The sequence below is a fragment of the Cherax quadricarinatus genome, chromosome 23, assembly GCF_038502225.1.
Source record: "Cherax quadricarinatus isolate ZL_2023a chromosome 23, ASM3850222v1, whole genome shotgun sequence".
Taxonomy (NCBI): Eukaryota; Metazoa; Arthropoda; class Malacostraca; order Decapoda; family Parastacidae; genus Cherax; species Cherax quadricarinatus.
The window spans coordinates 1,831,576-1,846,093 of NC_091314.1; the positions used below are offsets into that span (position 1 = coordinate 1,831,576).

General features: G+C 41.8%; 1 protein-coding gene across 9 annotated transcripts in view; it reads right to left on the reverse strand.

The window, feature by feature from the left end:
- Window positions 1-322: 322 nt before the first annotated feature.
- Window positions 323-14,518, reverse strand: part of LOC128685803 (nucleosome assembly protein 1-like 1) — a 41,482-nt gene continuing 27,286 nt past the window's right edge. For 5 of the 9 annotated variants that reach the window (XM_070087765.1, XM_053772465.2, XM_053772461.2 and 2 more), the window contains exon 8: window positions 510-1,697. In XM_070087765.1, coding sequence (XP_069943866.1) covers window positions 1,600-1,697 — 98 coding nt within the window. In that variant the 3' untranslated portion in view covers window positions 510-1,599. Of the gene's footprint in view, window positions 1,698-2,467; window positions 2,517-4,393; window positions 4,462-14,518 lie in introns of all 9 variants that reach the window. The other 4 variants (XM_053772463.2, XM_070087763.1, XR_008406557.2 and 1 more) reach the window with 3 other exon arrangements.

A 14,518-nucleotide genomic window follows, 5' to 3' on the forward strand; every position in this document is an offset into this window, starting at 1 on the left:
TATTACTAGTGCCAAAGGGAACAATTTATTACCTTGAAACTGGACTTCATACACGGACTAGCTAATTTTCCACTAATTTGAGGCAGAGATCAGGAGTGAGCACAAGCCACGTATTGTAACTAAACTACAAACACTAAACTTTTGCAGTATATTTTACCTTGCAAAAAAAAAAAAAAAAAAAATATAGCTTGATAGAACAAAAATTACAGCTCTCCAACTAGTGTTTTTACTTCTGGCCATGCAAATCAAGTATCAGTCTTAAATGATTAATAAACAAGTACTCCGATGCTGCTTACCCAATAGGTTCATTAACCTTTCCAACTTACATTTTTTATTAATTTATTGTCTTGCTCTTTCCCAAGTGATAGAAAAATAGAATATGTGCAATCCTGCTATAAAAGGTTAATGTTAGAGAATGTCATAATACATGCAATATATTCTGCAAAGGTAAATGCAGAAATAAAGTATATAAACTTAAAAGGACATTTATAGGACTGATAAAATATGAATTATAAATAGGACATTTATTTGACTAAGGGTGAGTATTGGGAATTGAAAATGTGGTACAAATTCTGCACACAGCTAGTACAAAACAGCAAAGATAGGGTACAGAAACATTTTTTGAAAAAGGAGCATATATATATATTAGCAGTAGTGGTAACAAAGCTATTACAATGATTTACCAAGCATACTGGTTACACCATTTATCCATAGTTTATCAGGCAATTAACAGGCATTAAAAATAATATCCACATTAAAATTTAAACTCCTACAATAGGAAAATGCAACACCCTTGTCAATCCCCTAGGTAAATATACCTCTATGGTAACTGCCCAAAACATCGCCAATGGGACTTAGGACTAAGTGCAACATAACAGCCATCAAATACATTGTTAAAGCTCTGAGTAATGCAGTGACACTTGTAAAAAATAATGAACCTAAAACTTATAAATCTCAAATGATTACAGAACCGTGCAGACATTTTTAATATGCATTATATCACAATTAACTTTTTAGTACCCTTATGGATGAACAGAGATCCCATCATGCTGGTCCTACAACAAGTTAGCATTGTGGTAAAATAGTCTACAACCCACATTACAAATGAACAACTTAACTGTAGGTACCAACAATCATCCTTCCATTTTATTAATCTAAGAATATTCTTTGGAATATACATAAATTTTTAATAGAAGGAAATTGATCAGATCTACATAAAATTCCCCATACTCAAAAGATTTGCTAGTCCCTGGGTATTCAGCAACTCTGGGGGACACATTCTGCTGATTTGGCATGGTAAACCCACAGTACTAGGAATCCTCTTGAAAAAAAAAATCTAATTTCAAGAAAACAGCAGCAGGCAGGCAAACCTATTGCTATTTTTGCATGATCCAAAGTCTAATGCCAGTGGCAAATCATATTTTTGCTTTCCTTTAAACTTTCAATATCCTTTATACATTTTTCACAGCTGAATTAACTGAGAAGGCAATCCACCAATTTTCAAATCATTTACATACAACCATACAGCCTTTTCTTCGCCACCAAACATGCCAGATGTTGCTGCATCAGGTTAATGAAGTCCTAACTTTTACCAGAAGGTCACTGCTGTTTACACTCGGGTGGTTGACCCTTTGCTGCTTTGTCTTTTGTTGGATCATAATCTGGATCGTCTTCCTCCTCGTCATCACCTTCCTCTCCTTAAAAATAGTAAAAGCATGTAAAAAAAAAATTCATTGCCAATTACATTCTACAACGTACTGAAAATCAGAAATTACTAATATATCATGAATATAATCACATAAAGGTTTGTTGTTCAAAACTATCTTAATATTAATGCTAAGAAGCACTAGATTGGTCTCATTCATAGTGTATATTAAAGATGTTCAGCAAGTTTAATTAAATGCCCTACTTGCTGCAATAACTGGTCAGTATCAGAAGGCAATGTGCAGCTCTTAAGCAACTAAATGCAAGGGCTACTTCCAATTTGTGGGAGGCATTTAACAGAGTTAAGTTTCAGCCCTGTGAAAACCAATGGTCCACTCCCAGTACAAGCATTAGATTTACTAAAAATGGAATGAATTTTATATCTCAAAAAAATGAAGCCTGTTGTGAGAGGTGACAACAAACAAGACTGATAAAATTAAGGTGGTGTGAATGAGGTGAGCATGGATAACTTTCAAATGCCACCTTGCTGGACAAGAAATGTTTAAAAAAATTTATATTTTCAAGTATCAAAATTTTGGTTTAAGCTAACCATATACCACCAGGACTGGCCAAATTTTAATTCACAGATGACAACCATGCTTCTTCCTTCAAACCACTACAATTACAGCAAAGCATCTAATTTAATAACTGGTTTATATCTAGGCTTAAAGATAACCAACTGCAAACATGCATAAAATCAACAGCTATAACAAATTGCTAGAACTCTCACTCTTCAAAAATAAAGTTAGTGTTGTTAGTATACCTGAACTTCTGGGTGATGCTATGGTGCTACACTGAACTGATTATTGACCCTGTGAATATAATAAATCTTGACAAACAAACCTTATAAAACTAGTACTTCTGATACTCAAACAAGAACAACAAACCTTCAAATGATAACAACCAATCCTAATAAATTAATATCTTGCTGCCTTTTTTCCCTCCTGCAATTTCCATCTCTATGGGGAGGACTAACAAGTATCCAATTTGTAAACAGCAGTGCATAAGTCATGTTCAGCATACAGTCAAACACTAATGAACTGGCAAGCTAGAAGTGGTTAAGGTATAACAATTATGTGATGCTCCACTAATTTTTCCTTGTGACATCAGTACATTGGCATTCTGCTGGAGTGTAAACATGGTATAATCTACATAAAGATGGTCAGGGATAAAAAAAAGTTATAGTGACAGCACAGAGTAAGCTAGGTGATGCTTTAGTTCAGTGAATTTATGGATTGATTATCTATTACATTACTAGGGAAAAGGCAATTTTGACTATTCTGCATCACCTAACCAGTTTAATATTTACTGAAATATATTTAGGAGAAACTTCAGATTTACACTATGCTACATGAAAGCACAGTTCTGCTGTGCAAAATCTGCACCAACTTTAATATTAAAAGTTCACAATGAGCACTAGACCAATTGCCCCAAACTAATGCAAAATGAGCACAGCATTTGTGTACTGGATACTGGACATGATTATCAGCACTTTTTTTTTTTTTACATACAGTGAAACACTTAAGCCACAAAATGTGAAGGGAAATAGGGGGAGGGGGGGGGGGGGGAACCTGGAGAAAAGAGGGAAGGAAGAGGAATGACAAAGGGTTAAGGAAGATAGGAAAGAAAAAAGGTAGGGGAACAGGGAAAAGGAATTAAAGACCAGGAGGCAGCAATAAGTTTAGTTCAGCTCCCATGTCAAAGAGGATAAACCGAAAACAAGTCTGCATGCTGAAATGGATCAATGATGAAATCTGTAGATGAAAATACTGAATGCCTGATGGCAATCAAAAGTAAATTTGAAATCTCCAGACCTATTTAACATTGGAAATTCATTATTACTCCATTTCAGAATTTGTTTCTCCTGTAATATTTAGCCCTTTTTAACACTAATGTTTCTCAAGTTGAGAAAGTTCTGATGGATTCATTTATAGCATCCCCTTAAAGATGATATTTGGAGAGAACAAGGCAATAAAGAAACTTTGCTTAGGATATGTATATATAATCAAAATTAAGTATTTTACTTTGGATACAAGACATTTTCTTCAAAATAAGTCAATGTATATAAACAGGATGCACACAATCTTACATTATAGAAAAAATTACACTTAATTTTGTTTTTTAAAATATCAGGCACCATCAAAATAGTAAGCAAGTAATTGAGCAAAGTATGGTGGCTTAAAGCTTGCCGCAAGGTCAAGTGCCAGATAATTGGGTTAGGAGCCACAAACCATAAACACATTAATCCAATCATTACACAAATATCTGCAAAAGTTGTAAAGGTAAACAGTAGGGATTTAGAACAGGAAGATTATGTAAATGTTTAACAGACTAGATTTTCATTGGCCTGGGCAGATGTAATTTAAGGAAAAATCACCAATACCTATATAACAAACTGACAGTTTAGGCTCTCATTTGCAATTAAAGACACTAAAGCCAAGTAACAGAATATTGCCAGTAGATGCTTTAGGATGGAAATGGAAAGTGTTATGACACTATCACTGTATTCCAGGATGAACTCTTGCCTGAAAAGTGCTAGTGAAAATCATTGGCTTGCAGGGTAAGGTTAAACCATGCTTGCAGACTAAACCTACTTGGTAGAGGCAGCTGTTACCAGGTGTGACTGAATTTATAAGGGGGAGTAAAATGTAGAACCCAGACCCCTCCCCCCAACTAAATATTATCTCACCATATTTGCATGATACACGGGTGACCACTGACCAAATCAGCCCTTCGATCCGTGGAAAAATCACATCCCTGTATTATATTAAACCTTTCAGTTAGTCGGAATGCTTTGAGAGGTACGAGACTAGGTTATGTGAAACAGGGTCATAGATTATGTTGACTAAGGTAGGTACAAAGTTTACACAAAGTAGAAAAACAACTGCATATTAAGTATTTTAAACTGAACAGTGTCAAGGATGTCAGGTAAGGCAGCAAGGTGAAATGTGGAAGTCAGTGGGAAATTAGGCATGAAATGTTCAGGCAATTAATATACTAATCAAGTTTAGCATGAATTTTTAATTAGTATATTATGCTCAACTAAGAGCTAAACCCATTAGTATAATACACTTTCACCCAATCAAAAAAGCAATCTCTTATCAAACAGGGCTGCACATAGAATAAGGCATATCCCAGGGGAATATCTAGAAGCATATTTGCGTGTAATTTTTTTTTTTTTTTGCAACACTGCCCGTCTCCCACCAAGGCACGGTGACCAGAAAGAACTTTCACAATCATTCACACTGTCTTGCCAGAGGCACACACAGCTACAACAGTATAGATGCCACTAAATAGCAAATACCCCAAATCCCTCCTTTAATACATTATATAATTCAATTCAGTGTGCCAAACCCATATGGGTCATACAGAATAATAGTAAAAAAAATTGTTTTAGTTTCAAGTCTAGGGCAAATCAAGTCATAAAATTAACAGTTTTTGCAACTGACTAATTTGTTAAAAATTTAAGAGTTAGTCTGCATCAAATGTGGGACTTCCGAGGACAGTTAGCGTCAAGATGTATGAATTCAGCGTGCTTTGAATTGGTAGCTAGACAAGAGATTCTGAGGTGTGTGTGGCAAATTCATGAATGCATGAGCAGCATCACTCTTCTGACAGTGATGGGAAGACTATGGCTAGGAGCATAACTGTCATTTAAAGGGAAAAAAATTGTATTTCAGATCTATGTTGTTGCCAGCAGTTTTAGCATTCCAGGGATTTCTGGTAAATGGACAGACCTGTAACCAGTTAAGAAATGGTCTTTGGTACAGTTGTAACAATAGCAACCCCATGCTGCTCTTCAAATCAACTGCACAAGGAAGTCAGGAAACCACTAGGGAACATTTCTGAAAATATTTACCCAAAGGCCAAGTGATGTCAAGAATAGCTGCAGAGTTGGTAATCAAAATGTCTCAATAGCCTGTCCATAGAGATTCAGAGGGTAAGGAAAAGAACTATTGAAGTTTGCACCCAATCCACCAATTGCCACAGATCCGAGAGTATGGCAGAATTAACCTTTACACCATCTACATTATTATTATTATAATCAAAAAGAAGCGCTAAGCCACAAGGGCTATACAGCGCTGCAGGGTAGGGAAGGAAGCAAGGAAATTGGATGGCAGAAGGGAGGGGGGATGATCAGCAGGTTACAGAAAACAGCGGGGCAGGGGGTAGTACGGGGATAGAGGGTAGCAAGAGATTGAAGTAGAAAGGGCTGAAGGTATCAGAATTTGTGAAGTCAGTCAGTTGTTGTCAAAAAGTCAATGAGAGAGTCCGGATGAAAGGTGGGTCCATCAGCGAGAAGGGAAGGTAAAGAGAGAGCAGCAGAGCGGAGACGACGACACAGGTAAATTCTGCGTGCTCGTTGATAAAGTGGGCAGTCCAACAGAATGTGGCTGACTGATAATGGAGCTTGGCAATTCTCACAGAGAGGAGCAAGACGCCTCTCCATGAGATATCCATGAGTAAGACGAGTATGGCCAATGCGAAGACAGGAGAGAGTAATATCCCAACCTCGACACTGGTGATAAGAAGACGGCCAGTAACCTATACTCGGTTTAATAGATTGAAGTTTGTTGCCGAGCATAGTAGACCAACGTTGTTGCCAATGGGTGTGAAGGTGGGAAGATATTGCAGTAAAATAGTCCGTAAATGGAATACCTCTAAGAAACTGGTAGGTCATGTACTGCTGACCGCGCAGCACTGTGTGCCTGTTCATTGCCCTGTACGTCAACATGACCAGGGACCCAACAAAAAACTATCTTTATGCTTGGTAAAGATGCGGCGTAGCCAAAGTTGGATACGGAGGACTAAGGGGTGAGGTGTATCAAATTTTTGTATACCCTGTAAAGCACTAAGGGAGTCTGAGACAACCACAAATGATGACACGGGCATAGATGCAATACGGATAAGTGCTGTAAGGATGGCATATAATTCAGCAGTAAAAATACTAGCCGAAGATAGTAAATGCCCTTGTACGACGCTGTCCAGAAACACTGCTGTGAATCCTACGCCGTCAGAAGACTTGGAGCCATCTGTGTACACAGCAATGGCATGAGAATGAGTGAAAGTGGTCAAGAAAAAGAGCGGGAAGCGACCGTAGACAGTTGGGCTTTCGAGCAAGGGAGGGAGAAAGAACAGACTCGAACAGCTGGAACTTCCCAGGCGGGTAGGGAAAAGTGAGATGCTACATGTACATAGAAAGGTGGTAGTTGAAGAGAAGACAAGAGCAAATGAACGCGAAGAGAGGAGGGACGGAGTAAACAGAGGCGGCGAACAAATAAAGAATGTCTACTAATATCAGTGACCATTCTATAAATGGAAGGATTGTGGAGATCATGAGAGCGTACATAGTAGCGCAGGCAATGGGCATCACGGCGATCGGATAAGGATGGAACGTTCGCTTCTGCATAGAGGCTCTCGACAGGGGAAGAGCGAAAAGCACCAAGGCATAAACGTAATCCTTGGTGATGAATGGGGTTAAGGCTAGAGAGAGTAGCAGGAGATGCCGCTGAATAGATCTGGTCACCATAATCAAGTTTCGATAAAATAAGGGTGGAATGTAGGCGAAGGAGGGTTCGACGATCAGCTCCCCATGAAAGATGAGCAAGGGTTTTAAGAAGGTTCAGCCGGCTGTGACAAGTTGCCTTCAGAGAGGTAATGTGAGGTTTCCAGGATAACCTACGATCAAAGAGGAGGCCCAGAAACTTGACTGTATCACGTTCAGGGATACGGGAGCCATAGAGGTACAAAGGATGATCGGAGATGACAGAGCGTCTAGTGAAAGTGATTTGGTGGGTTTTAGTGCTGGAAAATTTAAACCCACGTGTGGTGGCCCAATTGGAAACACGGTCGACTGCATGTTGGAGAGAAACTGTAATGAGGTGACAGTCAGCGCCTGCACAGGCAATAGCGAAGTCATCAACATAGTGATGACCAAATATTTGATGGAAGACTAGAGGCCAAATCATTAATAGCAAGGAGAAAAAGTGTTGTGCTCAGAACACATCCCTGGGGGACACCTTCAGCTTGGATAAAGTCCGGGGAGAGCACATTATTAACCCGAACACGGAAATGCCTGTCAGTTAAAAAGTTCTTAAGGAAGGATGGTAGATTGCCTCGAAGGCCTAAGGAGTGGGCTTGGGCTAAAATATTATACCTCCAAGTTGTGTCATATGCCTTCTCAAGGTCAAAAAATATGGCAATAACTGAGTGGTTATTCGCAAAGGCATTACGAACATACGTATCCAAGCGTAGTAAGGGGTCTATGGTAGAACGTCCCTTACGAAAGCCATATTGACGAGTGGAGAGACTGTTGTGTGTCTCTAAATACCACACTAAACGTCTATTTACTAGGTGTTCCATTACTTTGCAAACTGCACTGGTAAGAGCAATGGGACGATAGTGGGAGGTTTCATATCCCGTAGTGCCTGGTTTGCGGAAAGGGAGAACAATGGCGGATTTCCACAGCTGTGGAAGAACTCCTTGTGACCAAATAAGATTGTAAAGGCGTAATAGGACTGCAAGGGCTGACTGATGTAAATGTTGTAGCATACGAATATGAATGTCGTCGGGCCCAGCTGCCAATGATCGACAAGCTGAGAGTGTTGCCTCCAGTTCTTGAAGTGTAAAAGGCACATTATACTGTTCTTCTCTGAGAGAAGAAAAGTCCAAGGGTGCTAACTCTCTGGCAGACTTTGAGGAAAGAAATGAGGGGCATAGATGGAGTCCCTGAGAAATATGGACCAGATGATTGCCAATTTCATTGGCAACATCTAGTGGGTTTTCTATATCAACACCGGCAACCCGCAGAACAGGAGCCGGGTCAGAATATTTACCACTCAGTTTTCGTACTTTTTTCCAGACTGCACTCAGAGGAAGCAGAGGTGATGTTGGAGACAATCTCGCCAGCAAGTGCGTTTAGCGTCACGGATGACACGGCAAGCGATCGCACGCTTCTGTTTAAAATCAAGGAGTCGCTCTGTGGTTCTATTGTACCGGTACCTGCCCCATGCAGCGCGTTTCAAACGTACTGCACGAGCACAAGCAGGAGACCACCAAGGCACGCATTTCTGAGAATGCCTGCCCAAAGTTTGGGGTATAGAATGAGAAGCTGCGGTGAAAACGGAGGACGAGAAGAGGTGTAAAAGCTCATCGATGGAGGACGGAGAAGGAACCTCTTTAAAAACAGTTAGGTGTGAGTAAAGGTTCCAATTTGCCCGATTAAATTGCCAGCGTGGGGTGCGAAGAGGTGGCGAATATGAAGGGGAAGAAAGAATGATTGGGAAATGATCACTGTCATGTAAGTCCGGGAGAACAGACCAAGTGAAGTCTAATGCGGCGGAGGAAGAGCAGACTGAGAGATCGATGCAAGAGAGAGTATGAGTCCGAGGATCAAAATGGGTGTGAGTACCTGTATTTAAAACATGGAGGGGGTGGGTGGCAAGAAAAGCCTCTAACTGAATTCCACGGGAATCACAGTGAGACCCCCCCAGAGGAAATGGTGGGCATTAAAATCACCAAGTAACAGAATCGGTGGCGGTAATGACGAAACAAGGAAGGCAAAATCCGGAATAGATAATGCCCGAGAAGGAGAGAGATAAAGAACAGAGCATATACCACCTATGTACGTGGATACGGGCTGCTGTGTAATGCAGCGAAGTATGAACAAATAGCTGATGGTACGGAATATCAGTGCGGAGAAGAAGGGCACTTTCATTAAAGGTCCCATCAGGAAAAGGATCTGAAGAATACAATAAATTATAGCCTGAGATGTGAGAAATAACAGCAGAGTGTAATTTTGGTTCCTGTAAGCAAACACCAACAGGGGCAAACTGGGAGAGTAACGTCTGAAGCTCACCCCGATTACCCCTGAGGCCGCGTATATTCCACTGTAAATAGGCCATGATTGGCAATGATAAAGATACTTGAAATCCGCAGGTAAGGGTTCCTACGGACTAGAAGGGTTAGAAAAGTCCACATGCGGAGGCAGTGGAAAACGTTCAAGCAGCGAAGGAACGGTGCGCTGTGAAGAAAGGAGTTGCGCAGATGGAGCAGAGGAGAGAGAAAGAGCGGAAGGTGGATCAGTGTCCAGTGATGGTTTGGTCTCTGCAATATATTCAGAGATTGCTTCAAGTGTTTCGGAATTCAGAGATGTTGTATGGGAGACAATATTGGGAATGGTAGGGGGAGGATGAGTAAAGATTGGAACTGTATTGGACTGTACCAAGGTAGGGGGGGGGGGGGGGCGAAAGGGTGGAGGGAACTGGAGAAGTGTGGCAGGGGACAGAAGAGGCAGGAACCTGGGAGGTGGCAGAAGAGGAAGAAACTTGGTAGGGAACAGGGGAGGAAGGTACAGTACGAGGAGGAGGGTGAACCTCTACACTTGTAACTGAGCCAGTGAGAGGGGAAGAACCAGGGACAGAGACAGGGAGGGTAAAATGAGGAGGTGGAAGATGGGTAGGAGGTGTTAACGGACCTTTTTTTGACTTTTGAGAAGTAGAGGGACGATTGGGAGGAGGTGTCGTACGAGGTCTCGTCGATACTAAGGCTTGTGAGAGAGAACTCGAAGCGAGATTAGACTGAGGCGTTCAAGTAGGGACGTCTGAGCCGAGGACAGCAATAGGATTAGATACAGGAGTGATTATGGGAGAGGTAACCACAGAGGTGGGTGTAGAAGATGGGATACCAGAAGTGGGGGGACGTTTTGAAACACGGGAATAAGAGACACGTGGGAGTCTCCCTTGGAGGCGGAGATGAGAAACTGCCATGGCATAAGGGAGACCTTCTGTCTCTTTGAGGTAACGGATTTCCCGCTCGTTTAAATAGACCTGACAACAGCGAGAGTACGAAGGGTGAGCCTCATGACAGTTAAGGCAAGAGGGAGATCGATTGCAAGACGTATTAGAATGGTCATCAGCACCACAGACTGGGCATTCGGCGATAGATCTGCAATATTTCGCTGGATGGCCAAATTGCCAGCAATTTCTACACTGTTGTGGTGTAGGGATCACCTTTCGAACTTTTAACCGATATCCTGCTATATAAACTGAGGATGGGAGTTCTCGGCTGTCAAAAGTTAAACGAGCCACATTGCTAGGGTATCGTCTCCGCCCACGGGCAGGAAGAACGTAAGTGTCTACCTTGAGGATTGGGAGATCTTGGAGTTCCAGCTGTTCTAGAATGTCAGTGCCACATGTCTGGAAATTTTGTTGAATTATGGTATGGGGCAGAATGACGGTACCACTACAAGAATTGAGGGAATGTTTTTCAAGAGTGACAGGAACAGTATCGATATGGGAAAGACGAGAGAGCTCATGAGCCTGGGTAGCATTCTGTACGGTAATGATACACGTACCGCTCTTAAGAGCATGAAAAGAAATATCTTTACCAACATGGCGTAGGAGTGCCTTGCCAATACTATGGTCAGAAAGATAGGCAGTAGAGGAAGTTGGTCGTAAAGTGAAGAATTTAGTCCATTGTTCAGTCTGAAACTGAGCGTGGAAAGGTAGTGAAGGACGTGTCAATCGTTTCTGAGAAGAACGAGAAGGTGGAGAAATATCATCAGCAGGTAATTGTCGTTGGCGTTTAGGCGTGGGACCAGAGTTGGTCCGACGTGGAACGGGTCGGCGATTTGAAAATTGCCGCACCGTAGAGGGAGAGGCCGGAAGCATAGTCAGAGGAGAGCGAAGGTCTGATAAATCGAAGGAGTCAGTCGAGGCCTCAGTACCTGAAGCGGGTGAGGAAACAGCACCGGCAATAGGTACAGAGGCATGAGGAATGTCTGAAGAGTGGTCCAAAGACGAGGCGGGGTCAGAACGGGGTGCGGTATCAAGAAGGGGCCCGGGGGTACCAGGTTCATGGACTAGGGCTGCCATGGTTAGGTTACTTCTTTTTGTTTTTAAGAAAAAAAAAAGAAAGAATAAAAATAAAAAAAAAAAAAGAATAAAAAAAGGGGGGACCGGGGAGGGATAGTTCCTAGGAGGAATGAAAGGGCCAGAAATCTCCCTCCGCGCCCAAGAGGACCTCAGCACCGCAAGTAGCGCAGATGCAGCATGGAACCCGTGCCATACCCTACCCATCATGCTAGTAAACTAACAATCCGGGATAGCAACCTCACATCTGCCGAGCTACCTCGGTGGACAAAAGAGAGGGCGGCCGGATATCCGCCACAAAGCATACCTCCTTCGGCCACCACCCCCGGAATCCGAAAGGTGGCTTCCAGAGATACACTCGTCGCCCGAAAGACACCCAAAGCTACTCCGGGATACCGGAGAGGGATCGGGACATCCCCAGGCGATCCAGATTCCACGGCAAACTACGCCACCGCTAAGAACCTCAACGGAATGGGATGGACCCCGGTATCCTTTCCCCTACCTAGGAACTAGCGCGCCTGTGGGAGAAATCCCAAAGGACAAAAAGAGGAAGGGCAAAAGGGAGGGGTGGGGAGGAGGAGGAGGAGGAGGAAAGGAAAAAGGGGAGGATGGGATAGGGGAGGGGAGATTGGGGGGTAATTAGGTTCGGTCTGAGGAAGAAGACCGATAGGTCTAATTCCTCAGACCAAGAGCCTCTTCACCACGCCAAGGAGCCCCCCTTGAAGAGGACACCATCTACAAAAATCTTCGTTGCTGATGCCAGCATCGCTTACGTAGATTTAAGCACATTCTAATGGCTTCAAATCTAGTAGGAGAGGCCTGGTAGGCCTAGCCAATAGAGATTGGGTCTGCATGGCCAGTATAAAAAAGTCAGGGCCACCATAGTGCATTGTGAGAATACCATCTTAGTATACCATTGTTCAAGCTCTCCCTCTTAGGCGAATTCAACATGCACTGATCTCCAATGACAGCAACAATGAGGATATTGGATTCAAGGGTGAATTTTACAGGGTCAAATGTTTAGCGACAGTTAAGCTCAGGATGCCAGAAACAGCACTGAAAACCCCAATGACAGCCATCCTCCTCTGGGATAAATACATCCAGAATACATCCTAGCAACTGATCACTAGTGATAATTGCTAGACTGAAGTGTCAATTTATACAGTGATGCACAGTCTGGTAGTCTCTCCTGCTATCATGAAGGGATGATATCAAGAGACTACCAGTGTCTTGCTATCATCCCTAGAAGTTTACCTCTCCCCAGGCATCTCTGCTCTGCTTGTTTACTAAAGTAAACCAATAAAAAAAAAGCTTAGGTCTGGCAGCATCAGACATTGTACTCCATCTGACCATTATTTACAAAGCACATAAGGAAGGCTGGATTGCAGCATTTGCAAATTCTACCAAGCTGCAGCTGTGCAGTTTAAAATGCAGGGATGGCAGACATTAACCAAGCCCACCCAACTCAAGCAGCTCAAGGTTTTAACTGAAATTATCAAGCCTGATCTGAAATAATTAAAAGTACCACAGGAGCAGGACAGTTGAGGAAAGGATGTATTGTCAGTTTAGTATCTTTCATGTACTTTTAGCCAAATATCTGAATCCTTTGAAACTTTCCATTTTTCATCCATACCAAATGCTTTAATTCAATGTCTTCATCTACTTTGACTTTTAAGTCTTAATTTTGTTCAACCCTGCTGCTTTTCCTTTAATTCTTACTTTTTCATCCATGTACTTCAACCTCCATGTTAACCCTTTCACTGTGCAGAGTCCCAAAATTAAAGCGATCAGTTTCCCCATTCAAAGAAAATTCTAAATAACAAAAAGGCACAATACCATGACTGGAACAATACACAACTAACCTGCACATAGAGAGGAGCTCACAACAAAGTTCCAGTCCGACTTGAACCATTTACCAAGTCGCACAAACAAAGAGAAGGAGGGAGTATATATAGGCCAGCAGACAGTGACAGGACAAGAGGCAGTAGAGGAAGATGTCCCATCCTGTCCTGTCCCAGTCTGCTGCCTATATATACATTCCCTCCTCTCCTTTGTTAGTGTGACTGCAAATGGTCCAAGTCGGACCAAAACGTTGTAAGCTCTCTCCTATGTGCAGATTATTTGTGTAAAGAAAATTCGAAAATGTTAATCTTTCCGAAAGCAATGATGCCAAAAAATACAAAATATGATGGAAAACTACCACAACAGGCAGAGTTTGTGGTCTGGGCACAATTTACAAATTTGCTATTTTCATTTGCTCAATTCGGCCAAATTCTTAGCTGTATCACTACTAAACCTTATATACTGTACAAACCACCCATTCAACTACCAAAACTATCCTAGAAGGTGCACAAAAGTTAGTAATTTGGTAAATTTTATGCAAAAATTAAAATTCAAGACATTTGGATAACATCAGGAATTACTGGTCATGGTTTATGGCATCCCAATAATTGATTCAGACCTAGTAAAAACCCATAGAACAGACTTGGGGTGTAGGAAGGCCTTGCCTGTCCAAGAATATTGAACCGTAACATTCCTGCTACTTTGAGGCTGAGTTCAAACTACACCTACCATCCGACTTACGACAGTTCGGTTCCAAGAAACCAGTCGTAAGTCGAAATGGTCATAAGTCGAACTTTACTACTGAATATCAACAAAACATTTTTGTAATGACATTGTTTTATTTTGGTATTTCATGTTTTACTTTACTTTTTATGCTGTTAGTACTGCATTTTATACTGTAAGGTTTAGGATAAACACTGTGTACAACAAATAGTTGCTTTTTTCCCCAGAAATTTGGCATAAAAAACACAGTCGTAAATCTAGTGGTCGTAAGTCGAGCAGGTCGTAAGTCGTATGGTAGGTGTACTTTCATTCCTGTAATCAGCTAAAACCATTATCTCTTACAGTAGTATATCTTCCATTCTATCAAATGATACCAA